At 36.6% G+C, this 19,639-nt stretch overlaps 1 protein-coding gene across 2 annotated transcripts in view; it reads left to right on the top strand.

Moving 5' to 3' along the window:
• LOC128547953 (uncharacterized) overlaps positions 1–11,464 on the top strand; it is a 31,796-nt gene extending 20,332 nt beyond the window's left edge. The window contains exons 2-3 of one of the 2 annotated variants that reach the window (XR_008366806.1): positions 5,396–10,214; positions 11,060–11,464. Coding sequence is in view for 1 of the 2 variants with exons in the window: in XM_053521919.1 (XP_053377894.1) it covers positions 5,432–7,006 (1,575 nt within the window). In the remaining variant the exon portion in view is untranslated. Of the gene's footprint in view, positions 1–5,395 lie in introns of both variants that reach the window. The other variant, XM_053521919.1, reaches the window with a different exon arrangement.
• The last annotated feature ends 8,175 nt before the right edge of the window (positions 11,465–19,639 follow it).

Genomic DNA, 19,639 nt, shown 5'->3' with positions numbered 1-19,639 from the left:
CCGTCCAGTCAAATAGCAGTACGGGATTAATCATTAGTACCTCAAGGAATTGTCAAGACTTATGTAATCCTACATTAGTAAAATAAACACATTCCTGAAACTAATACCAACAAGAGCCATGTTAGACATGTTCAATCCCCCCGCCGGGCATATTATAATTGAAGGCAAAAGTTCCTGGCAAGTTAGTGTCTGAAAGTATTCATTTTGGGAGAAGCTTTGAATAACCGTTTAGTTGTGGTCCACATCAGGGGTTTTAAAGATGTGGAAGAAAGAATTATTCAGTGGTGAGGTGGTTTACTACTAAATTTTATTAATTTTCATGAACAGTATAGCTGTATGATGTTTTTCTATATGGCTACTGTAAAAAGGAGGAATGGAAAGCTAACAGGGAACAAGAGTGCCAGAATGTCACAAATAGTCGCACAGCAAAATTCTTTACTCTACGCTGTATTGCATGAATTAATTTTGTGTTGTTTAAAATTAAGTCTTTTTTCCAGTCCAAAAAAACTCTTCAGAGATGCTTAAAATAACCTAAATTGATACACGTTACACAGAATAGTTTTTTTTCCTGTGGTCAATATAAATTTAACTAGTATTTTAGTAACAACTTGAAGTTACTTTAAAAAAGTTGTATCACAAATCCTAGTAGAATTGTCAAAATACACTCAATGATTACATGCATGTGTAATGAAAAGTGTCTCGATTTTTCCCTACGACTAGTAACGAAAAAGTTACAATAAAAGCTATTTAAAGTAACAACAAAGGGAAGTAATTCTAAAGAAGGGAACTGCGCATGACACTTCGTCTCATGATGGTGTATAATTGTGCCAAGTTACATCAAAATCCCTCCATGCATGAAGAAGAAATGCTTTGGACAAAGTCATTCTTGTATCTGACCTTTGGCCTCTAAGTGTGACCTTGACCTTAGACCTAGGGACCTGGATCTTGCGCATGACACTCTGTCTTGTGGTGGTGAACATTTGTGCCAAGTTATATCAAAATCCCTCTATGCATGAAGAAGAAGTGCTCCGGACAAGGTTTTCATTCTAGTATCCTTTGACCTCTAAGTGTGACCTTGACCTTAGAACTAGGGACCTGGTTCTTGCGCATGACACTCCATCTCGTGGTGGTGAACATTTGTGCCAAGATATATCAAAATCCATGCATGAAAAAGATATGCTGCGGAATTTTTTTTTTAAGAAAATATGATAAAGGGGAATAACTCAAAAAATAGGCAAGGTAGAGTTATTGTTCTTGCACACTGCACTTCCTCCCAATGTGTATTATCAGTGTATGAAGTTTGAAGAAAATCCCTCCAGTACTTTTGGAGTTATGCTCCGGACAAATTTTTTAAAGAAAATATGATTAAGGGGAATAACTCAAAAAATAGGCAAGGTAGAGTTATTGTTCTTGCACACTGCACTTCCTCCCAATGTGTTCTATCAGTGTATGAAGTTTGAAGAAAATCCCTCCAGTACTTTTGGAGTTATGCTCCAGGACAATTTAAGAAATATGAAGGAATAACTCAAAATAGGCAAAGTGAGTATTGTCTTGCACACTGACTCCCAATGTCTATCAGTGATGATTGAAGAAATCCTCAGTACTTTGAATATGCTCCGGACAAAGATTTTGTGGACGGACGACGGACATTTAATCCTTCGCCTTTGGCGGGGGGATAATTAAGATGAATGTAAGTTACTTCCCTTGAATAGTAAAATCGGTTATACAGTAAAGTATCATTTTTCCCAGCTACCCATCGATCAATGCAATAAATTCCTGAGTATATCTATTTATACCTATTTATATCGGTATACAAAAATCACCTTAAGCATTCTGTAAAAAATGAAGAAAATCTCTCTATAAAAGCAATAAGTAAGTAAGTAAGTAAGGACTTTATTAATTTTTAAGAGGATAACATATACGTATTTGGATACATATTTTCAAAACTGATTAACAGTATAAAAAGTTAGATAGGCTACAGAAAAGTGATACAAAATAGAAAGAATCTTGCAGTACATTTTGTACTTAAGGTAGTTCTGCACGTTAGGAGCGAACTTTTTTCTACAATGTAGAATTTGATTAAACTCTGATTTTTCAAAACTTCGGAATATATTGAGAAAATTCAGCAAATAAAAAAGATAGGGTCGTGTGCTTGATTTTTTGCTAGACTGATTTGAAAAATTTCGATCTCGGGCAGTTTTTCATAATGGGAGTCTATGGGAAAAACGCAATTTTCATAACATTTCCGCGAATAGAAATTTTTCTACAATGTAGATTTTTATGAAACTTCTTGAAGGCGTAAATAAACATTTGGCCTATAATATGGTGAAATAAAATGTATAGGTCTGTGTGCATATTTTTGAGATATTTGGCTATGATTAAAGAGAACCGCCTCTTTCAAGCTAATTTTAAGATTTTGAATTATTTAACGTGTAAGATGTTTTAATATCATATTTTAACTTTAGAAGAATAGTAACAGTATCATTTTAATACATTTACTCACAGGTTGTCCTTAATTCATAAACTGACTTTTGTTTCCGTACGCTGAGTCCAGGCATTATTCTACTTTTCGATAATACGTTACGCCTCCTCCGGTTATCAAACTTCGATTATATCTTATTGAGTCTCATTACTATACATATAAACATACGAACATAAAGTTACACAGTATATACCAATCAATTGATTATAAGAGACTGTATCAAATAAAAGCATCTATACATATAAGAACATATTTATTAAAATCAAAATTCTATTAAATTTAACATGTCCTGACAGCGTTATGACTTTCTACTGCTTGACAGAATTGCAATGAAAATTTTATGATACACGTGGTCAAACATTCTAACAAAAAGGTGCATAACTTCAATTCAAATCAAGTATGGACGAACTACCTTAATATCATTACTTCTACAAATGAATCATAAAATTTAGTAAACTTCAGTTAATCCAAATAGACTGCCACAATATGATATCATGAAATATATTACCTAACATATAATTTTAAACATGCAATTTATACATAAATGACAAGTATCATTATCAAATTCAGCTGAGACTGAAAATGTTTTGTGAACACAAGCCCTGTTATGAATCTGCAGGCACATTCTTGAAAAACATCTAAGACTGCAACATACTGGTAAAACAGTTTAATATCAAATTTTAAGATTTTCAACATAGATAGTATTCTGCATTGCTAACATGCTCTGCTTTATTTTGCACATTTAATTTATTTAGGTAGTGTCAGGTTTCAGTTTATCACTGTGAACAGAAGTCTATGAAAATAAACTATTTGACAAATGAATTACTGACACTATTTTTTTTTTACAAACTTACACAGAATACTGTAAGATCAGTTATATTCATGCGGGACTAATTATGTCTCCCCCAGGAGACATATTGTTTTTGCCCTGTCCGTCTGTCCGTCTGTCCGTCTGTCCATCCGTCCTTCCGTCTGTCCGTCCGTCCGTACGTATGTCACACTTCATTTCCGAGCAATAACTGGAGAACCATTTGACCTAGAACCTTCAAACTTCATAGGGTTGTAGGGCTGCTGTAGTAGACGACCCCTATTGATTTTGGGGTCACTCCGTCAAAGGTCAAGGTCACAGGGGCCTGAACATTGAAAACCATTTCCGATCAATAGCTAGAGAACCACTTGACCCAGAATGTTGAAACTTCATAGGATGATTGGCCATGAAGAGTAGATGACCCCTATTGATTTTGGGGTCACTCCGTCAAAGGTCAAGGTCACAGGGGCCTGAACATTGAAAACCATTTCCGATCAATAACTAGAGAACCACTTGACCCAGAATGTTGAAACTTCATAGGATGATTGGTCATGAAGAGTAGATGACCCTTATTGATTTTGGGGTCACTCCGTCAAAGGTCAAGGTCACAGGGGCCTGAACATTGAAAACCATTTCCGATCAATAACTAGAGAACCACTTGACCCAGAATATTGCAACTTCATAGGATGATTGATAATGAAGAGTAGATGACCCCTATTGATTTTGGGGTCACTCCATCAAAGGTCAAGGTCACAGGGGCCTGAACATGGAAAATCATTTCCGATCAATAACTAGAGAACCACTTAACCCAGAATGTTGAAACTTCATAGGATGATTGTACATGCAAAGTAGATGACCCCTATTGATTTTGGGGTCACTCCATTAAAGGTCAAGGTCACAGGGGCCTGAACATTGAAAACCATTTCCGGTCAGTAACTTGAGAACCACTTGACCCAGAATGTTGAAACTTAATAGGATGATTGCTCATGCAGAGTAGATGACCCCTAAAAATTTTGGGGTCACTCTGTGAAAGGTCAAGGTCACAGGGGCCTGAACATTGAAAACCATTTCCGTCAGTAACTTGAGAACCACTTGACCCAGAATGATGAAACTTCATAGGATGATTGGTCATGCAGAGTAGATGACCCCTAACGATTTTAGGGTGACTCTGTTAAAGGTCAAGGCCACAGGGGCCTGAACATGGAAAACCATTTCCAATCAATAACTTGAGAACCTCTCGACCCAGAATGTTGAAACTTCATAGGATGATTGTTCATGCAGAGTAAATGACCCCTATTGTTTTTGGGGTCACTCTGTTAAAGGTCAAGGTCAAAGAGGCCTGAACATTGATAACCAGTTCATATCAATAACTTGAGAACCACTTGACCCAGAATGTTGAAACTTCATAGGATGATTGAACATGCAGAGTAGATGACCCCTATTGATTTTGGGGTCAGTCTATTAAAGGTCAAGGTCACAGTGGCCTGTTCATGTAAAATCATTTTTTTGGAAATAACATGAGAACCACTTGACCTACAATGTTGAAACTTAATAGGATGATTGGACATGCAGAGTAGATGACCCCTACTTATTTTGAGGTCACTTGATCAAAGGTCAAGGTCACAGGAGCCTAAACAGTGACTTGATAACCACTAGGCCAAGAGTGTTGAAATTTAGCGGGATGACTGGACATGCCAAGTAGATGATCCCTATTGCAGCCAACCATCAGTGTCTCTTTGACTTTCGCTCCTGACCCCTATTAACTTCTTGCCTATAGGACTTTGCATTGGGGGAGACATGCGCTTTTTTACAAAAGCATTTTTTAGTTTCCCTTCAACATTTTTATTTACCTATGTTGAATGTGAGTATGTACTTGTAAGCCTGCATGGTCTGTTGGCATACTCTCCAAACCCAGAATAATTTTATGTAGTCACAGCTTCTGGCAGTTTTCATCAGAAACAAACAAAAATGTTCTCAATATTAAGACCGCTGATAAAAGTGACTGACAGAGTTTTGCATTGAATGATGCATGTCATATAGATATTGGAACAAAACATTTTTTGTATTGATAGTAAATATGACTGAAATAACCTTTAATATTTCAGAAACCATCTCAAGATGAGACTAAATGGAAAACCCAGATGGTCTGTCTTGAAGCAAAAAAGAAATCGGATGATAAATCGCAGGATGCACAGGCAGAGATCAAACTGCTGGAGATCATGTCAAATTGTAATTGGGAGGTTGACAGAACTAACATGCTCTCAAAAATCTCACACATTATCTCTAAGGATTACATGTGTGATACATCTAAAAGTCAGTTTATTGTGTGGGGCGCCTATTTACTGGAGTTTTTACCGAAGGCTGATAAGCCGGCTGTGATTCCACCAGAACTGAAACCCAAACTTCCCAGCGAAATGTTCTCCATCAGAATAAAAGTTACTAATAATGTAGGTAAGGATGAGAAAAAGGAAAAGAACACTGACGAGGTTGTGACAGTGGTGGATGATGGTCAGGAATGTACAAAGTCTAAAGTAATGTCAGAAGATGAAAGTAAGCGGTACAATATGAGGTTGCAGAAGAAATTGATTGATAAGATAAAATTTGCTGAGCGGTTGAGAAATCTGATCATAGCTGAAGAAAAAAAAGGGGTGACTGCATCAAAATTTTCTGTTTCTAGGGAAGGCATAGAAAAGGCTTTAAAGAAGTACAAGACTCAGTTATGGAAAGCCTGTACTGGCAATAGTAATTTGACTATACAACAACTTAAACAGGCACTGCATGCTGCAAAGTCTTCTGCTGGTGGATCAAATACTGCTGGTAATAAATCTAGACCAGTTTCAAGAGGTGCTAGTGCAGCTGCTAATGAGACATTGTCAACTTCAACTTTGGAACGGATCCAGACAAATCAAGGTGTTACTGTGGTTACTGCAACTGGGCAGACTATGGGACATCATAGCTTTATAAACCTTGCCAATCATCAGCAAGGAGTAGCTTCATCAGCAGGTGCCTCAATTAAATCTGTTGGCAATCTTGTCATTCATGGATCTGTGCCAACACATAATCTCAACCAGGGACAAGGGTTAATTGATAATATTGAAAATGTAAAAAAATCCGATGGGCCAGTTTCCTCAGTGCCCCAAGCACCTAAAGGATCAATAAGCACCTCAAAAATAAATCAGATATCAAATGCAAATTCAGGTTTAAGTCCGAATATTTATGGATCTGATGTTGTATTTATGCCTCTTGACAAAAACATACACCCTAGTCAGCTACCTCCAGGAGCCAAGATAGCAGTTGTACAGCCTATCCTTGATCGAGATGGTTCTCCAGTACCCTTTGCAGGACAGCCGCCTGCTGGAGGTGGACCATTTAGGGCTGTTGTTCTTCCAAATGCTTCTCAGATGTCTGGCTTCCCAGTGACTAAACCTTTCTTAAATCCAGCAGTGACATCCTTAGCTGCAACTCGTCCAGTTATTACTCAAAATTTTCAAGGTTCTAGTGTATCAGGAATGACGTCAAGTACATCTGGACCTCAAAGTGTTCCACGAATGCCAGGTCCTGTTGGTGCAGTTCATACGTCCGGAAATTGTGTCTTTGTGAATGGAACTGGCCCAGGCATGAGGGCTGGTTTCCCATGTCCACAGTATGTAGCTACAGTGACTTTACCTAGTAGTTCAGTAAGCGGATTTCTTCCATTAAAAATATTTCAAACATAGGGTCTGTGATGTCTCCATGTACTTCTGGGGGAACTTTGATAACTTCAAATGGTACTGCAGTAGCTCCAGGTGCTACAGGTGTTTATCCAATCAGATTTACACCAGACACATCAGGAAAAGTGCATGTTGCAGTACCACCAAAAGATATGATTGGTTTTCCAAAGGTAGCTTCTATGCCTTTCAAGATTGTTCCTGATGGGAAACAAATGTTGCTGGTTCCAGTAACTTCTTCAGTGGTTCCTAGCTCAACTGGCTCCAATATGTCAGCAACAGATGTAGCAAATGTGGATGTTGTTAGTCAGTCTGGGACTGGATCTCCCATGGTCAGGCCAAATGCAACAAGTCCGGTACTTTTTACGTTGCCAGTGTCTGAAGGAAATGTTTCTTCAAATTTGCAGGAACAGATTCCTGCAACAAATCTAAATGGTCAAAGAAAAGGCAGCGATACTGTGTTCAAAAAACAAAATACAGGTTTTCATGCTGAAGAAAATATTGCACAGAAACCAGAATCATACATATCAAAAAATGAAATTGCTCAAGGGAAGAAATTGAGAACTGATGAAACAGAAATTGGAAGTTGTGAAAGAGGTGAAATCTGTGATAGTATTCATGTTGAAAGTGATGGTGAAACTGGCGATGTTGACTCTTTAGGAAGCTCATCAAAATCTCTGTCTTCACTCAGTGATATAATGAAGACTGATATTTATTCACTTGAAGTAAAACATCATACAAACTCTAGTAAATCCAGTGAAAACATAGCTCAGAAAGATGCAGCTAAAAGATGTAAATCCGAAACTACTGATATAAATGACATTTTAGATATTGCAAAAAGTGCAGGAATTGAAATAGCTAATACTTAGAGCTTATAGATAAGACAGATAGAGAAAGGAATAGTTCGAGTACTTGTCTGAATGTGAAAAGTAATGTTAAGAAAGAAAAGATAACAGGTGGTTCTAAAACAGAGTCAGATTGTGTTGTGCTTGATACTGATGAGGAATGTTTAGTGATTGATGAACAGCAAAAAGAACAAAATCAAACAATTGAAGATGAAGCAAAACAAAATACTACAGAAAATAAGGACAAAAGCTCATCAGAAAATCAAAGAAAAAGTTCGTCTCCAGATTTAATAGACAGTATTGATTGGGAACAGGAAATAAGAATAATGGAAGACTACATGGAAAAAGAACGTAGAGAAAGAAGTCAAGCTGAATCAAGACAAGAAGAGCAAGCTGCTATAAAAATAGAGGATTCTGAGGTGAAAGTTCATAATATTTATTTTAAGGATTGGAATGAATACTAAAATTAACATTGGAATATTTTATGCTTCATTGGACAATTATTTCTGGAATTTCATTCACTTACCTCATAATTGTCCCTAATAATTTACCAATTTGTTGCTTGTAGACGTGGGTGGTTCGTAAGGCAAAACTTACAAAATAGAACATGTTGTAATCTGTAGTCGAGACTTAAGATTTACAAAATCAAGGAAAAGCATCGTACACATGATCATATTTGGCTGCACATCTTGCATTTAGTTGGTGTTGGACAACTAAATCCTTCTGTCTGTTGAGGCCTAAATACACCTCAAGGTAGCTTTGCCAAGTTCAGATTTTCAAAAACCATTATAATTTGTGCTGCATTTGGTTAACTTCTAAAAAAAAAATGAACATGCAGACGTTTAATCATTAGTGTACAAATTGTTCAATTATAGACCAATTTGTGTTTTTAGCTCACCTGAGCACAAAGTGCTCAGGGTGAGGTATTGTGATCGCTCACTGTCTGCCGTCCAGCGTCCGTCCACACGTTCCTTTAAACAACATCTCCTAAACCAACAGGCCAATTTTGATGAAACTTCACAGGGATGTTCCTTGGATGGTCTTCTTTAAAAATAGTTCAAAGAATTGAATTCCATACAGAATTTTGGTTGCCATGGGCAACCAAAAGGAAAAACTTTGAAAATCTTCTTCTCAAAAACTAGAAGCCCTAGAGCTTAGATATTTGGTGTGAAGCATTGCCTAGTGGACCTCTACCAATTTTGTTCAAATCATGACCCTGGGGTCAAAATTGACCCCCCCCCCCAAGGGGTCACTTGATTTTACATAGGAAAATCTTAAAAAATCTTCTTCTCAAAAACCAGAAGCCTAGAGCTTAGATATTTGACATGTAGCATTGCCTAGTGGACCTCTACTAACATTATTCAAATCATGACCCTGGGGTCAAAATTGACCTCGCCCCAGGGGTCACTTGAATAAAATTATTCACGATTCCCATCGTTACTATATTCCAGTTCATGCTTTATTTCATGCTTCAAAGTCTTTACCATAATTTTGTTTATGCAATTTTGATCATGCTTTGCATGATATTTTCGTGATTAAGCGTTAGTGTATAGTATTTAAAACTTGCATTACAAGTGTTCTAGTTACTCGAGGCAAGAATTTGACACCAGAAAGTTATTTCTTACTTACAACAATTTATTTAACATATTATGTCGCGGGAAAATTCTCCACGTGGGCATATTGAGAGAGAGTCTCGACAACAAGTTGTAGAAGAACTGAAAGAGTATTTCGACAACAAATTTGAGAGTTTTTCAGAGTGATTTAAAAAGGGATTCGGAGTGGACAGCCTCTTCTGCAGCAAAAAAGGTAAAGCGTGATTCATTCTTGTCGTTCAAAAACATTTCTAACAAGAAACAGTTTGAGTTCAACTCTTCTGTATTAGACATAGTTGACAACATAGAGAAAGCAGTTTCGTATCGGGAGGATAATAAAGCTCTTGAATTTGTGAAAGAGGCCAGGAGTGCTATTAAACACAGAAATAAACTTATAAGAATTGCTGATAGTTCCGACTCTGGCTGGGCTACCATTAATGAATATGAACTTTTGGAAATTGCCTCAGACTCTGAGGATGATAAGAGAATTCGTCGCGCTGAAGAGCGCGCCAAGAAAAAGGCAGAGAAAAACTCTAATATGTTGGATCTCAGTTCTCGTTCTAGTTCTTTTCGCAACAACAGTAGATTCTCAAGGGTTATGGAAGGACGACGCTCTGATGTCGGAGAAGTCGTTTGCTACAGGTGTGGCCAAGAAGGCCACTATGCCAACGTTTGTACAGTGCGTCGTGGATTCATGGGACAACAGCCCTACGGAGCCGGCAAACAAACAGCCACAGTATCCAAGCCGCCAGCTGACGAAACAACAGAAGTGTCAAAACAGTAACTTTCATGACAGACTTTCTGCTTATGATAAGTATCTATTTTTTTGATCAGACTGTTAACCAGTTGAAAGAATGTGCAGTTTTTTACGGATATGCGAAGAGCAAAGAAAACATTCAGTTAAATTTCGTTAAAGGAAGGTTGAAAAATTGTATTTCTTTTTGGGAAAAACACCATTTGTCCGTCAAATAATGAAATTATTGATTTTATTGAAGAGGGCTATGTAATTCCATTTACGAAAAAGCCTCCATCCTTTCAATTACGAAATAATTTGTCAGCTTTGAAAAACAATGATTTTGTCGACTCTGCTGTTAACGAATTATTAGAGAAAAACTGTGTGTATGAAGTTTTTGTCAAACCTCATAATGTCAACCCGTTGTCTGTCACAGATTCGCCAATGATTACAATACTAAACTTTCTAGATTAACTCCCTTTACTTAACGCCTACAACCGAAAATGTCGACGCCTTTTCGCAAAATTGGTCATCCGACAATAACTGGTTGGTCCCGCCTGTAGTACTGATTCCTAAAGCAATTAATCATTTAATTGCTTGTAAAGGTCAAGGTACCCTCGTCGCTCCTTACTGGCCTTCTAGTCCGTATTTTCCGATGTTTTTTTGGACCTTCATCTATTTCAAAGCAGTTTATCAAAGATATTCTTTTGTTTAAGAATAATTCACATATTTATATACAAGGAAAAAATGTTAACTCTATTTTTGGTTCTGACAAGTTTAATAGTAAAGTGTTGGTCGTTAGGTTAGATTGTAAATCATAAGTTGTGTTTAAGATGGCAAATAGTCTGCAGTGAAAATTGTATATCTATATGTATAGTGTTTTCGTTTACAGGCTTTTTTTATTCAGTTAGATGGAAAGAAGTTTCTGATACATGCAGCTATTCTGGTCTTCCAACACGGATGTTTTCAGAAGTAAAACAGGCTATCCTTGAAAGCAAAGAAGTCACTACCGTCAGGTGGCGCGACTATTAGTGCTGATTCTGGAACCAGTGACAGGATTTGGAAAAAACACGGTAGATGGCGTTCCGAGTCTGCCAAAGATGGGTATGTTAAAGACAGTGTTAAGGAACGATTGTCGGTTTCTTTAAATCTAGACATTTAAGTTGTTTTGACGAACATTTGTGCGTTTTGATATTAATTCATTATTTACATGACATACATCGATTAATAACTGATTATATATGTATCAATATTTTATAGATATCAAGGGGTACCATAGTAAATATGCTTAACTTGATCAGCTTGTATGTTTTTTCTTATTGTATTTTGGTTGGTTTTCTGTCTACATAACTATCCTGGATTATAGAAGTTTTTACTGGAAAATGTTAGTTTTCTCATCTGGGAATGACCCGGAATCTGGATGGTAAAATGCATTCACAAATGGTTCATGGGGTTCCTGCTTGTTCACACGACAGCTGCTTTCAAAAGTCTTCTCGATGCCAGTTAAGTATACATTTTCACAATTAATTACGTAAAATAATTTCTTAATTTCTAAACTTCACCACCTTTGAGTGGTAGAATTGAAGAGAAATAACTTCAAGAAAATGAGTGTTTTGGCACTGTTTGTGCGTGGTGGGCGGTTGTCCGTCGGGCGCGATGATTTCACGAGGGCGCAGCCTGGGTGTATTTACTTGCATTGGAATCTAGACTTTTCTTTCTTGGCTAAAGTGCCGCATATACAAAGTTGAAATTCTGTTTGAAAACGAGCTTTAACTAAAACGTATTGAGTTAACGCTTGTATGAGAATCCACTCTTGTTTAATTCAATTAATATTTATTTTTACTGAAAAAACGCCACAGACAGCAACATGAGGATAAGTTTCGTTGCGGAGAATTATATTTCATGTTACCTTTAAATTATTTCATTATGACTAGAATTTGATTTTCAGACCATCGCAATTTAGTGCAGTGCGTGGCTAGTGACAATGACATACCAGAGGTTAAACTTCGCCCAATAGCATATAGATCGCCATCATCAACACTGTTATTGTGCAAGTTAGTTATTCATTAATAAGGTAAGCATTTATCTTCGAAGTTAATTTTATTTCGATGCGAGATGACAATTTGTACGATGTTGCGAATTGGACTTTATTTTGAAGCTGTGAAAGCTCACTTGTTATGTTGATGTGACGCTGTGAAAGCTCACTCGTTATTTATGTGACACTGTGAAAGCTCACTTGTTATTTTTGTGTGACGCTGTGAAAGCTCACTTGTTATGTTGATGTGACGCTGTGAAAGCTCACTTTTTATTTTTGTGTGACGCTGTGAAAGCTCACTTGTTATGTTGATGTGACGCTGTGAAAGCTCACTCGTTATTTGATGTGATGCTGTGAAAGCTCACTTGTTATGTTGATATGACGCTGTGAAAGCTCACTTTTATTTGGTGACGCTGTGATAGTCATTTTATGTGATGTGACGCTGTGAAAGCTCACTTGTTTTGTTGATTGAGTGTGAAGTCACTGTTATTGATGTGATGCTGTGAAGCTCATTGTTTGTGATATGACGCTGTGAAAGCTCACTGTTATTTTGTGTGAGTGTGAAGCTCACTTGTTATGTGATGTGACGCTGTGAAAGCTCATGTTATTTGATGTGACGTGTGAAAGCTACTTGTTATTTTTGTGTGATGCTGTGAAAGCTCACTTGTTATGTTGATGTGCGCTGTGAAAGCTCACTTTTTATTTTTGTGTGACGCTGTGAAAGCTCACTTGTTATGTTGATGTGACGCTGTGAAAGCTCACTCGTTATTTGATGTGATGCTGTGAAAGCTCACTTGTTATGTTGACATGACGCTGTGAAAGCTCACTTGTTATTTTTGTGTGACGCTGTGAAAGCTCACTTGTTATGTTGATGTGACGCTGTGAAAGCTCACTCGTTATTTGATGTGACGCTGTGAAAGCTCACTTGTTATTTTTTGTGTGACGCTGTGAAAGCTCACTTGTTATTTTTTTAGTGACGCTGTGAAAGCTCACTTGTTATGTTTTGTGTGAAGCTGTGAAAGCTCATTTTGTTTGTTTTTATTTGACGCTGTGAAAGCTCATTAGTTAAATTGATGTGATGCTGCGAAAGCTCACTTAGAAAGTGAAAGCTTATCTGATAGTTTTGGTCTGTGCTGTGAAAGCTCATTTGATATTTTTGATATGTCGCTGTGAAAGCTTACTTGTGACGTTTTAATGTTAATCTTTGAAGGTACATCTTTTTTAACTTTCTCTATGTTTATTTTACATTTATTCTTTTCATATGTCATTATTTTATTTGTTTAATCATTGGTTTTATAAACGCAATTTCAGTGTTCTTCTTCACAGAGACGTCTTCGTTTTAAAACTTCAGCAACCGGAGAGCGACAACGAGATTGCCAGTCAGAAGTCCATGGAGTATATATGCAGTACAGTTTTTGACGAATGTCCTATTATTCTTTTTTGCTTCAACTCAGTTAAGTTTAAGATATGACTCTGATATTACTTGTTTACACAGGTTAAGCAATATCATTTTCTATGTATTCGCATTCTCTTTGAATTTTGCGTCTTAAAGTCTAAAAACTCTTTTGCCGATCGAAATGGTGATCCAATAAAATTGCCTGATCCTATTCGTTTTTGTTGTATTTGTAGTTTAGTAACAAGGATAAGTGATAATGATTTACTCACGAATAAAGTGAGTAAATAAAATTGTCACGATTCCATGTTACTATATTCCAAAATTCATACTTTATTTATGCTTCAAGTCTTACATAATTTTTTTAGTGAATTTTGATCATGCTTTGATGATAATTTCGTGAAATGCGTGTGTATAGTTTTAACTTGCATTACAAGTGTTCTAGTTACTCGAGCAGATTGACACCAAAAGTTATTTTACTTAAAAATTGATCACCACGCACCGTTATTGTAAAATGGTTTTCACAGAGAGCGAATTTCAATTATCTCTAGTTTTCCTTTTATTTAAACGAATATTTGTTATAACATATAGTAATTTAGAATATAAAATCAATTATTCAAAATTGGTTGATGCCAAGATGATGCTACAAACTACAAATTTTTGAGTTTTATTGCAATATTTATGGATTTACTTTCATTTTATTTAAAGTTTGAAAAATTTACAAGGTATGTACGATCAAATCAAGTAATGTAATTGTTACCAGTGATAAGAGTATTTCACAATGCTATAGGACATGTTAAAGTTATATTTTTTTCTCTTAACATAGGCACCTTTTGGTGTCTTGTTATTGCTGTTGCTTTACAGTGTTTTTAGTATTTTTCAGGTAAATCAAAGATTCCTTCGCTCCTGAGAAAGATACAGAATACATTGAAATAAACTATTCAATTGTTTTGTTAATCGAAATGGTGTCAAATAAAATTGCCTGTATCCTATTCGTTTTTTTGTTGTATTTGTAGTTTTAGTAACAAGGGATAAGTGAATAATTGATTTACTCACGAATAAAAGTGAGTAATTTTACATAGGAAAATCTTCAAAAATGTTCTAAAAATAAACCAGAAGGCCTAGAGCTTAGATATTTCACATGTAGCATTGCCTAGTGGACCTCTACAAAATTTGTTCAAATCATGAACCCCAGGGTCAAAATTGACCCCACCCCAGGGGTCACTTGATTTTACATAGGCAAATCTTCTAAAAATTTCTAAAAATAAACCAGAAGGCCTAGAGCTTAGATATTTGACTTGTAGCACTGCCTAGTGGACCTATATAAAATTTGTTCAAATCATGACCCCCATGATCAAAATTGACCCCACCCCAGGGGCCACTTGATTTTACATAGGAAAATCTTCAAAAATTTTCTTAAAATAAACCAGAAGGCCTAGATCTTAGATATTTGACTTGTAGCATTGCCTAGTAGACTTCTACAAAATTTGTTCAAATCATGACCCCCGGGATCAAATTGACCCGCCCCATAGGGTTACTTGATTGTACATAGAAAAATCTTCAAAACAAGAGCTCGTCGAACACGAAATGCCCCCCTTGATGCATTCAGTAATTGCACAAGGAACAGAAATTATATGCTCACTGTAAACACAAATTCCATTTCGGAACACAAAACTTGAAGCCTGTACCTTCAGAAATGTGAAAGTAGGTCACTAGGTCAATCTCAAGATCAAAGTTCATTTCAGTACACAAAACTATGCTTGTGGTTCAAATTTGAAGGCTGTAGCCTGAGAAATGTGAAAGTAGGTCACTAGGTCAAAATCAAGGTCAAATTTTATTTTGGAACAAAAAACTATGCATGTGGTCCGACCCCTGGGGTGAGGCCATATTTGACCCCAGGGAAATAATCTGAACAATCTTGGTAGAGGACCACTAGATTTTGCTACATACCAAATATCAAAGCCCTAACCCTATGGTTTTGGACAAGAAGATCAGAAACCATTTAACTGTTCCTGGCCAATGTAACCTTGACCTTTGACCTAATGACCTCAAAATCAATAGGGGTCATCTGCTGGTCATGGCCAACCTAACTATCAATTTTCCTGACATTAGGCCAAAGTGTTCTTGAGTTATTGCCTGGAAACCATTTTACTGTTCCTGGTCACTGTGACCTTGACCTTTGACATACTGACCTCAAAATCAATAGGGGTCATCTGCTGGTCATTACCAACCTCCCTTTCAACTTTCGTGACCCTAGGCCTAAGCATTCTTGAGTTATCATCCGGAAACCGTTTTACTGTTCAGGGTCACTGTGACCTTGACCTTTAACATGCTGACCTTAAAATCAATAGGGGTCATCTGCTGGTCATTACCAACCTCCCTATCAACTTTCATGATCCTAGGCCCAAGTGTTCTTGAGTTATCATCCAGAAACCGTTTTACTGTTCAGGGTCACTGTGACCTTGACCTTTAACATACTGACCTCAAAATCAATAGGGGTCATCTGCTGGTCATTATCAACCTCCCTATCAACTTTCATGATCCTAGGCCCAAGTGTTCTTGAGTTATCATCCGGAAACCGTTTTACTATTCAGGGTCACTGTGACCTTGACCTTTGACATTCAGACCTCAAAATCTATAGGGGTCATCTGCTGGTGATGACCAACCTCCCTATCAACTTTCATGATCCTAGGCCCAAGCGTTCTTGAGTTATCATCCGGAAACGCATTGGTCTACATTCAGACCGACCGACCGACCGACATCTGCAAAACAATATACCCCTCCTTTTTCAAAGGGGGGCATAATAAACCAGAAGGCCTAGAGCTTAGATATTTCATATGTAGCATTGCCTAGTGGACATCTACAAAATTTGTTCAAATCATGACCCCTGGGGTTAAAATTGACCCCACCCCAAGGGTCACATGGTTTTATGTAGGAAAATCTTCAATTTTTTTCTAAAAATAAACCAGAAGGCATAGAGCTTAGATATTTTACATGTAGCATTGCCTAGTGGACCTCTACAAATTTGTTCAAATCATGACCCCGGGGTCAAAATTGACCCCGCTCCAGGGGTCACTTGATTTCACATAGGAAAATCTTCAAAAATTTTCTAAAAATAAACCAGAAGGCCTAGATCTTAGATATTTGACATGTAGCATTGCCTAGTAGACTTCTACAAAATTTGTTCAAATCATGACCTCCGGGGTCAAACTGACCCCACCCCATGGGGTTACTTGTTTAGCTTTAGCAAAGAATTTTTTTCAAGAAAGCAATTGAGCGATAATGGGCCATCATGACCCTCTTGTTTAAATTTTGTAATTTAGATTCAGTTTGGTACATTACTTAAATAATAGGAGTCTTTGGTATTAATTAACTGATGTAGGCACCTAGTATTTCACGTATTATTGTTCATACAGACCCTGTTTATGTATGTAGTAAAAAGGTTATTAACTTCGCATTGGGAAATATGCACTCGTTCTTTACCAGAAGAATATTGCACTCCTTAAGTCGCGCAATATTTCCGCTGCAGAACTTGTGCATATTTCCCAAAACAAAGATAATACAACCTATAATTGTTAACTCTTTTTGTTACAGTGGTTTGTAATTTTGATTTTTATCAATGCAATGACATCAGTTATAATTATGTCTCCCACCACACAGTGGTGTGGGAGACATATTGATTTACTCCAGTCTGTGTGTGTCTGTCACAAAGCTTGTCCGCACTCTAAGTCGAACATTTCTCATCCGATCTTCACCAAACTTCAACAAAATGTGTCTGCCAATAAGTGCTCGGCCAGGTTTTTTAACTAGCCAAATCGGCCTAGGCACTTCGGAATTATGGCCCTTGATTTACCAAAAACACTCAGATTTCTTGCGCAGTTAGTATAGGCGTCCTTTTGGTGTCAGGAAAGCGCATTCACATGTGGATTAAGTAAACAGTATATAAAGACTGACTTACTATTTAGATGATTAGGCAGTTGTGGGAGACATGCGCTTTTCTCAAAAGCATCTCTAGTTTTTTGTGGATTTAGTGGTTCTGTAAATTCCATTAAATTAAATCCCTACAAAACTGCAAATTTTCTATCAATCTTATCTTAAAATGTGTAAACCATGAAATTATGTACCCACAAGTAATTTTATGGCTACAAATATGTATGATTATATAATATTAGATTTTAAAATTGATCATTGTGAACTTGTTTAACCCTTTTCATGCTGGAAAGGATTGATTCTGCCTTTGCGAGCAGTGTAGATCTTGATTAGCCTGCATATCCATGCAGTCTGTTCAAGATCTGCACTGTTTGACATTTAGTCAGTAACTTTTTGGTAAGCACCCCTTTTAACAGCTAATGGTACTGTCCAAATTGAAAGATGGACAGGTTCATTATATAAAATTTAGCAGGGTAAGGGTTGATTCTGTGCTCATGAAATGTAGTGATTTGAGCCAAAACAGATGTTTCTCGTGCATATGAATTCATGGATTTCAGATCTTGAATATAAAACAGATGGGAATTTTTAACTTGTTTATTGGGATTCGATTTTGTTTATTGACTCACCCAATCACCCAAGAGGTTCACAAAAATCAGACCCCACAATTATTAATGATATTACCATACTTAACATAAAACACACACACATGCATAACAATTCTTGGTTAACAAAATGACTAGCTAAATAGTTTGAAGGTAGTAAACCTGTAATGACAGATCTGCAATTACTGTGTGACATTGTCAGTGAGTATTCTTGTTTTTTTTTGGCATTCTTTGGACAAGTTATCCCTTGACAAGAACATGGTTTTCAATAAAGATCAAAAAATGCTCAAACACATACACTGAATAAGGAATCTAACTGGAGACAATTGCTGACTGTCATTCCATTTCCACTACCTTAAAACTCAAATATTTTTTTACAGAAAAAAAAGAACAATATTGCCATTGTGACAGGAACAATAAAACAAGAGCACCACTTTGCAGGTGCTGATGCTCATCTGATTTTTTTTGTACAATAGAAAAATTGTCCTACCCATGATTTTCTAAGCCCAAAAAGGGCCATAATTCTTGCAAAAAGCAGGATGGAGTTATGTTTCTTAATGTACAGAGTCAGCTTATGATGGTGAACAACAGTTGCAAGTTTCAAAGCAATAGCTTTGATAGTTTTGGAGAAAAGTTTACCTAAACATAAAACTTAACCAATAAATCTGATATTTTCTAAGTCCAAAAGGGGCCATATTTCTTGCAAAAAGTAGACAGAGTTATGATTCTTGCTGTACAGGGTCAGCTTATAATGGTGAACAAGTGTTGCAAGTTATAAAGCAATAGCTTTGTTAGTTTATGAGAAAAGCTGACCTAAATATAAAACTTAACCAAGAAATCTGATTTTCTAAGTCCAAAAGGGGCAATAATTCTTGCAAAAATCAGGACAGAGTTATGTTTCTTGATGTACAGGGTCAGCTTATGATGGTGAACAACTGTTGCAAGTTTCAAAGCAATAGCTTTGATACTTTATGAGAAAAGTTGACCTAAACATAAAACTTAACCAAGAAATCTGATATTTTCTAAGTCCAAAAGGGGCCATAATTCTTGCAAAAAGCAGGATGGAGTTATGTTTCTTGCTGTACAGGGTCAGCTATTAATGGTGAACAAGTGTTGCAAGTTTCAAAGCAATACCTTGGATAGTTTAGGAGAAACGCTGACCTAAACATAAAACTTAACCAGACAACACCGACGCCGATTAAGTGATGACAATAACTCATCATTTTTTTTTCAAAAAATCAGATGAGCTAACAATTGCTATACACAAACACAAACATCATACAGATAAAGTCAAAAGAAATAAAAGATTGAATGCTGCCATTTTCACAATGAAAAAAATAAGAATTTTGTTGTAAAAGATATGTTCTCTTTAAACACTTTACAATAACAACAAACATGTTTCTTATACAATAAGGATATGTAAATAGAAAATTAGTATTACAGCAAGAATAACTGTGGCAATAAAGCAGAAAATAATCATTGTATAGTGGTGTTTCCCGCAAAGATCATCAC

The sequence above is a fragment of the Mercenaria mercenaria genome, chromosome 13 (assembly GCF_021730395.1).
Source record: "Mercenaria mercenaria strain notata chromosome 13, MADL_Memer_1, whole genome shotgun sequence".
Taxonomy (NCBI): Eukaryota; Metazoa; Mollusca; class Bivalvia; order Venerida; family Veneridae; genus Mercenaria; species Mercenaria mercenaria.
Note: the sequence above shows the minus strand (reverse complement) of the source record. Positions and strands in the feature narration are given on the sequence as shown.